The following is an 8,727-nucleotide window of genomic DNA, read 5'->3' as shown; positions in this document are numbered from 1 at the left end:
GTATATAGTTATTAAAGTTATTGTTTATCTCACTATTGTTTATCTAACTACTCAATTAACCAAACAAAAGAAGCAAGAACAGCTTGGACAGTTATTTATCGGCGAAGTATGATAAAGAGTTAAAGAAAGACATCAGCTACCTTTTTAAATTGGATGAAAAGGTATTTACTTAATTGGCATTCAATTCTTACTCAGTCTTTTGCTTAAGCCCCCTTCTTAATCATTGACCAAGCAATTAAGCTATTAATTTGCATTCTCATTTTCCGATGCACTTACCACTAACCATTCTCTCTCGACCAGGGTCACACAGACACATGCACACACACACAAACACTTACCAATACAGGCTTATGACATTTTCATATAAATCAAAGAGAAAGTGTGGTTTTTTTCCGACCTTCGGGGTAAAAATGAAAAACATTTTGATGAGGGGAAAATTTTTATTGCATGGCTTTTGATTTTTTCCCTCTTTTTTGTTGCTGTTTATTTCAACGACTTCTTTTTGCTTCTGTTCATTGGCTACTTTTCTTTACACAGATACACACTCATACACACACACACATACGGGAGCGGCCAAAAAAAAAAAAGGTTTATGCAAATGCTATAAATTACAATTTTATTATGAAAATTTAAACGTTTTCGCTTGCCCTTAGGGGCATTGGGCAAAAGAGCCTCCATCAATGAGGGGCATGGTCGCGTTGATCGTTGTTGAACGTACATACATGTATGTAACAAAAGGCTGGGTTAAAAATCCAATTAATTGTTATTTTATTTGTTTATTGTTTTCTGATTACGCCAACAACATGAAACAGAGACGCCAGTAAGGTGGCTATAAAATGGAATGCTGCATGTGGTGGAAAGACTGAGACTGGGGCCTCTAATTACTCATTTGATTTATCGGAATGTAGTCGTCTTGATATATAATTTAATTAATTCTATATATTAATAAATAAAATGTATTGTACTAATATATTTAAAACTCTCGTTGTGACTTGAATAATTTTAATATTCATGTTTAAGTTTCCATTTTCAGGATCTTGTTCTATAAAATGAGACTTAGTAAATTGTAAGCACATTAAGAATATGGAACAACTTTTTTTTAGTTGCCTTTGTTTTTCTCCTCCAAGCAGCTAATTGCCAAATGCATTTTGTGGTTTCTTGAAAACAAATGATGTGGTTGGTTGCTCTTATTCACTTTTTCACTTTTTTCACCCTCCCAAACGGCAACTCACTCTCTTTCTCCCTTACAGCTCACTTAACATTTCTCTTGGCACCTTTTTGAAGATGATGTGGTTCGTATTGTTGATGTTTTTGTTGTTGTTGCTACTCTATACCTTCATTTGACTTGTCAGTTTTTACTCATTTATCACTCGACAAATGGTTTTTTTTTTGCCTCGGATATTTATTTAGCGTATGTGCAAAGGTTTTTCCCCTACTTTGACCTCCTCTGTCCCTTACCATTCAGTTGACAAGCCAAGTGGAGTAAGATAAATTATTATTTTAATTGCATTTAAATTACATGCGTTGCAAGAGGCGTATACGCAATAACGTCAAGGCTGAAGTACTTAAAATGAATGTGAACTAGAAGAACATAGATGACTATGATGAGTACTTTAAGGTAGAGCCCAAGCAGATTAACTTCACCTTGGCAAAATCAAATTTAAAATAGCTTTTAAACTAGCTTCAAAGTTAGCTTTGTCAAACGATCTATAGACCAATCCTAAAATTAAAATTTTGGTTAAACCAAATATTTCCAAAAAAAAAAAAGAACGATATAAAACATTTATCTCTCTATTTAAATTTTTCCAGTAAATAGATCAAATTTTGAATTCTTTAAAAGATACATTTTTATTTATTTCAAAAATTGTATCCATTTTAGATTATATAACAATGCTTAATTTAAGAAATGCTCGAAATTTTTGTCTTCTATAATGGAGCCGTTAACAATTAAGGCTGATTGATTTATATCACGACTTTTCTCCATTCTCTTTCCAACGCGTTTACCCTTATTAACAGTCTCATTAATAGAATCCCTATCAGGACAAGAATCGCGTTCAAGGCGAGGGTAAACATGGGAATTGAAAGGGTGCGGCGTTAAGCTACTTACAATGAGTTGCCTTAAACTCAATCAAAGTGGGCAATTTAATTAATTTGCATTCACATTTCTTTGGCATCCGTTTAAAGGGAAATCACACACCTATACAAATGCAAGTGTTAACTTACCATGTGTTTCTGAGTGTGTGTGTGTGTGTGAGTGTGTGTTTTTGTGTGGGGTGTTATGTGTATGTGAGCATTAAAATCTTAATTTGAATATGTAACCGCTTTTGTCTATGCCAACTAAGTACGGGTATCGAGGGAGCAGGGAGACAGGGAGAGCTTACCTGAAAGTGAACTGCAAGTGAGAGAGAAACATCATGTTAATTTAAAAAGGTAATTTCGGTGTTGAGCTTATTATGCTCATTAAGTCATCAGAAGTGTGGTGTGGGCGGGATGGTGAGGGTTCTGCCAAGGACGAAGGGATGAACTGGCCGGGACAACATTATAAAGTGCACTGGAAGCCACCGCAAAACGTGTGTGTGTTATATGTATATCTCCCTGTGTGTGTGTGCACATTCATTTGCTGCTGTTGTTGTTTAGCTTCAGTTCATTCTATGTTTTTTTTTAACATAGCGTACCCTGTCCGTACGCTAAATTAAGTTACATCGAAGACATTGAAATGTAACTGAGTGACAACACTCAGGCGATTTCACACTGAACAAACTAAAATTAGGTCTTTGAATAAGATGAAACTATTTATATATTACTTACATTTATTTTTCTTTACCAAAACTCGTTAGTTTAAAATTTCAAAGAAAATATTATGCTTCAACCGCTATATTTTTCTCAACACACTATAATAGATTGAGACTGTCTTCCTTAATTTTAACTTCAACTTAATTTAATTGATAATGTAAACTATTGTTTACATTAGAATGATATTTTTAGAATGATATTTCATTCTGGCACACTTTCACAGTCACATTTTAAAATGAAGTCCAAAGCAGTCAAATAAATTGTTTCAAAATTAGATCTAAGTTTTTTCAAAAAGGGTGTCAAATTGTCCTTGATATATGTACATATGTGAAATATATACGCAAGTAGATTGTTTAAGAGAGATAGAGTTTAGAGATTTAAAAGAGGCCCCTTTTTGTTGTACTGGATATTTCTTAGTCGATATCTCAGTGTGCCTATGGAGCGCGGTTTTTTTTTTTACTGACTGTTGGTCCTGCAACCAGTTTCCTGTCCAGGGCCAGGACCAGGACATCGAGCGTGAATTAATTTTTAATGATGTTGTGTGCGAAAAACTCCCATTTTTGCCCAGTTGGTGCTATCTGCAGCCTGCCAGCGTATGTGAATGTGAATGCGTATGCGTGTCATGCATTTATCCTTCTGGGCTCGCGCAACCCCATCAAGGCCCTGGCTCTTAACCCAACCCCCTTACACCTTATGCAGTTACTATCATCAGAGGCGACCGGATGTAGGTCATTTCAAAAAATTGTTTGCTTTAAATTGCATTTGCGTTGACATGGAAGCTGCTGCTGCTGCTGCTGCTAACCAACCGACCAACCAACCAACTAACCAACATCATCAACCCATCCACAAGTGTTTTTTTTTACTGGATAGTGTTGGGTGGGAAGGGGGCCGGGGGTGAGCGATGAAGAGCCATGTGTGAGTAGAGTGGTGGTTGGTGGTGCTTGTTTAGCCATTAGTTAAGCGGGTTACAGGCAAACATACATATAAACAGAGTGGGTCAAATGCCTAATTAAAAACATTATTTTAGACACATTTTAGATAAGATAAAACCATCTCAAAGAATTAAACAACCATAATATACATACATATACATATGCGAATTTACAAACTAATATTTCAACATAAATTTTGAGAAAATTTTGGTTAATTTTACATTTTACTTGAATTCCATGATCGGACTAAGCAAATGGATTTGAATCTATAGCCTTACAATATCAATTAATACATATGTCGGGTCTACAACTAAATTTGGTTATTTTCAAAATACGACCAAATAGATTTACACCGTTCTGAAAATATGAATCATTTCTGCGCATATTTCTGAAATGGCTAAAAAAAAAAACAAATGGCAAATCTTGACGTAAGATGCCAACTTAGGTCAGATCACAAATAAGCCAGCAATTTAGTTTCAAGGACACAAGCTGATTTAAGGATATAAACTTCATGTATTTTTTTAACTAAATTTTCGAACTCGGCACATTTTTCTTAAATCTGATAAAGTTTATGGCTTAACCATCAGGGCCAACTTGTTGGCAAAAACAGGGATAAGCACATGGCCACATTCAAAAGGCCTTAACTTTTAATGCATTTTTAAGCATATACCGGAATCTGACCATAATCAAATTAAAGCATAATTTTCTTTTACAACGTCATAGTCATAAATATCATCAATACACACTCACACACACTCACATAAATATAAGATGGGAAAACATGAATCGTAAAAATCGAAGGGCAAAGGAATAACATCATCGGAAGCTAAATTTTATATACCCTTGCAGCATGACCTCTCAGCCATGGAAAAGAGGCATTCAAATTTGTTTATAGTGGTTGAGAATCTAAAGATCATAAATGGGAACGGCACATATTTGAAATATTTTCTAGTAAAATGTTGCAAAATGCTGAAATATTTATAAATTATATTTAAATTATTTTGATCAAGGTTTATTATAGCTTATTTAATTTATCACAGTAGGCATGGCTAGATATTCGGTAAGTTTGATGAGAAAAATATTTTCCCGTACCCCCTATTTGTAAGGGTATTGGAAAAAAATGAGATGTGTAAATTTGAAAACCTGGTGCTGCGCATTTTTTGTGCCAAAAAGGGAGGATGGATATGGAAAAATAAAATCAAAATGTATAAATCATTTATGCCTTTCTTTTGGCTTTAAAATTGAATACGCATTCGTCAGCAATAAATCGCCACAGGAGCCAAGGCAGACGCCGAAGCCATTGGAACTGTGTCTTGAACTCGAAACCCATGTGAGAACTTTGAGTTTCTTGCCTCTGGACTCTGGACAATCTCGTGGTCGCATTTGCGTTATGCGGATTTGCGTTTGGAGTTGCCAGTTATGGTCGTGGAGTAAGGGAACTGAAGTGTAGGTGAAGAAAATTGCAGCAATTTCGTTTCATATTTCATGCGAATGCCTCGCGTTGAAGCGTTTTATTTTTTGTTTTTTTGGTTTCTTTTGCTTCCATACATGAATTATTATTGGCACACGCCAACACGTTTAGCTTTTGCTTCGTTCTGGCAACAGAAACTGATTTGCATATAAAATGCAATAGAAGAATACATTTAGTTTTTAGTTTATTTCTACATTTATTTATGGTTAACATAAATGCAATTTAGTATTGCATACTTTTAAGCTTAATCTGCAATTATATTATTTAACAAAAAACCTACAACATGTGACTCAGATTTATAAATTTTTACCACATTTACGGCATTCATTTGATCATAAACTCATATCACACGATAGTCTAAACGCATTTCCGATTAAATTCTATTTGTACTTTCCCATCGATTGCGTGAAAAATACAATGGAAGCCAACAAAAAATGGCACAATCACTATGGATCAGCAATTCTTTGTTTAAAATAAAATTTTTTTAGAGAAAACACACATTTAATGTGATAAAGAAAGTGGCTAAAGATTCAATTTTACTCTAAAAATTGTTTTAACATCAATTTATTTGTTATATTTAATTTGAAAATAATAATTACAGATAATTCAAATCAACTCAAACTTTAGTATTTGTATGTATATATGACATATATACATAATTGATTTTAAGAAATTTAAAAATTGAATGAAAGCAAAAAGTGGCGAGAGAAAGCCAAAGATATATATTTGTCACAACAGTAGAAAACGATTGAATTTGGATAGTTATTTTCTTAGAAAACGTACTCTTAAAACAAAGATAAGATTGTGAACAATAAAAGTAAGTAAGACAATAAAAATGCAACCATATTTTGTAATATATGGCGCATTTAATGTGATAAGATAGTATTAGATATTTATTATGATCCCAACTAACCGATATTTACAATAGTTTTTCCCGACATTGTCAATGCTAGCAATAAACTTGGCAATAACAATATCATATAGCTCGCATAGATACGATAATTTGAAAACAGTGACTTTGTCAATAACTTCGTTATTTCCTATGCTAAGATTGTAAGCCGTTCTTTAGCGTAGCATATTTATATGCCCTTTTAATGATATATGTATATATGTAGCTATGTGTTTGTTTGTATTTCAACGAAGATTTCTTAGAAAATATATTATTTTTAAAAACAGTTTGTGGGAACTATAATCATAAATACATAAGCTTTATCTTTTTGTAATAATTAAGTGCATTAACTAATGAAAAATTATTAATTATACAATATTAATAGTAACTTTCTAAGCTATAGCCAGACATAGTTTAGGTTTTTGTACTTTATTTAAAAGCAAGATGGAGAATTATTGACAATCTTTTCAAAGTATCCGAAATTGCTTATTATCAATGAATTTAATATACCCTTAACCTAGTAGAGCATATAAACGCAAGAACGATTAAAAAAGAAAAAAAAGGCAAATCTCAATGACTTTTTAAATCAAAGTTTTGTACAATTTATGATAGTCCAGTAGCATTAGATCATTTTCTATTTATTTATTTTTAAATATTTTGCAATCAGTAGAAAAGAATCAAAGAACCTATATACATAAATAGAAAGGTTTTTTTTCACTATTGCCAATGCGACTGAAACTTGGAATTCTTATACATATTTGTTTTTGGGCAATTCTATCTGTGCCTAAACAGTTAAACTAACTTTAAAATTTCATTTCATGTTTGGCTATGCTAATTTTGCTAGGCAAAAACATGCAACCGTTTCGTTTTGGTAACTTAATTTCAAATGAAACTATATGGCAAAAGGAAAACGAAGAACCGAAAGTTTAACCAAAATCAAACCGAAATTTATGGCCTACACACAGTCACACGTGTACACACACACACACACACACCAAATGTAAGAAATGTGAGAATTGTGAGCCTACCAACCAGATGCTACTTCTTGCAGAAAGGACAAGAACATTTGCATCTTTGCATATAAATCGCATTAGAAAATTGTCAACGACATTTCCGACACATTTTGTAGCATGTTCAGTTTTCTATTTAGTCTTTCAAATGGTTTGCGGGTACCCTAACACTTGAAAGATAAACCTTATCAATGGCAGAGGCCAGCAAGAAAAGACAAGCCCGCAATCGTAAAAGTGTTCTTTTTTCATTTCAAAGGTTTAATAAATACATCACCGACAAATGATAGTGTTAGATCCATAAAGCGATCTAATACACTACAGTCGGAATTATCACAATATGGCTTAATAAATATATACACAGATTAACTCCCAATTTTATAATAAAATTGGGCACTTGTACATAATATTAATTTTATCAATATCCTTTGAACTTAGACCTAGACGTTGGCCAATCTGTGCTGTTGAATCCAATGGAACGATTGTATCCTCTCCGTTAGTGGAGAAAGCACCAGGACGATAATGCAGGCAACTATCATAGTCGTAGCCCATTTCGAAATCGGTTACCTTGTCGGGGGAATACTTTTCAAAATTGAACTCTTTGCCGGGCACAATATTGTCATAGACAACCTGTATATAGTCATCACGTATGGCAGAACTTTGTTGATGATAAAAGCCCAAGGCATGCATGAATTCATGCAATATAGTGCCCGGACGAAAGCATCCTTCGCCCAAGGGATAAATTTCCAAGTTCATTTCCTGCGGTTTACTCTGATATCCAACAGCAGTATAGCAGCCACCAGATTTGGCAGTTATGCTCAAATAAATTTCATCCTCCCCATCGATGGCCTCTCGAAATCTGACACATGTATTCAATTCGAGGGTAGCAATACCATTCAGAATTGCTTGCTTATGACTGGAATCAAAATCATCAGAAATTTTATATACAACCACGTTATCGGGCCATCTCTTTTTTTCATCTATTAGGCCATTGCGTCCTTGTATAAATCCTCCTTTTCTTGTTAATTCCTGTTCCGGGGTCAATTGCATATCACCCTCAAAGAAACCGCCAGCTTCTTCTGGATCCAAAACGGGTAGCGGTAATGGCTTAAGCCAACTTGGCTCTACCCATACAGATAAGAGCAGTAGAAAAGGTATTAAGAAACGCGACATCTTACTCGTTGAAGTTTTCTTTTCAGACTGAACAAGTGAATGCTAGGACTTGTCGTCTATAAATGGGCAAGAGATTAGATAGAAACGGAGAAGGACAGAAAATATCAAATAATAATAGTAAGCAATCGATAAACGATAAGCAACTTATGGCGCCTTCCCTACATCATCGCATTAGTCATGTAAGTGCAGAAGTGAAGTTCATTATGCACATACGTCATTAATTTATTGGTAGTCAAATAATTAACGAAAAAGAAAAACCAATCCCCAATTCAATATACTGATTGAGTGTTATCTACAAGTACCCCAAAATATGCTTATCAACCAAAAGTAATTAAAATATGTCTTATGAAGATAGGATGAGTAAGTCACAAATAAATACAAAACGAAGACACGCGTAATCGTTGTGCTAAACAGTTGTTCCAATTGTCTTTACACTCTTTCAATGGCTTGCCTTATCAATTC

General features: G+C 33.9%; 1 protein-coding gene across 1 annotated transcript; it reads right to left on the bottom strand.

The window, feature by feature from the left end:
- Positions 1-7,332: 7,332 nt before the first annotated feature.
- On the bottom strand, positions 7,333-8,278 carry LOC6643507 (seminal metalloprotease 1). The gene has a single exon (XM_002066318.4). The coding sequence runs from the start codon at positions 8,263-8,265 to the stop codon at positions 7,471-7,473; it is 795 nt and encodes a 264-aa protein (XP_002066354.1). The 5' UTR covers positions 8,266-8,278; the 3' UTR covers positions 7,333-7,470.
- Positions 8,279-8,727: the final 449 nt, after the last annotated feature.

This window comes from Drosophila willistoni (assembly GCF_018902025.1).
Source record: "Drosophila willistoni isolate 14030-0811.24 chromosome 2R unlocalized genomic scaffold, UCI_dwil_1.1 Seg200, whole genome shotgun sequence".
Classification (NCBI taxonomy): Eukaryota; Metazoa; Arthropoda; class Insecta; order Diptera; family Drosophilidae; genus Drosophila; species Drosophila willistoni.
The sequence above is the reverse complement of the archived record's forward strand: the minus strand, read 5'-3'. Positions and strand labels throughout refer to the sequence as shown.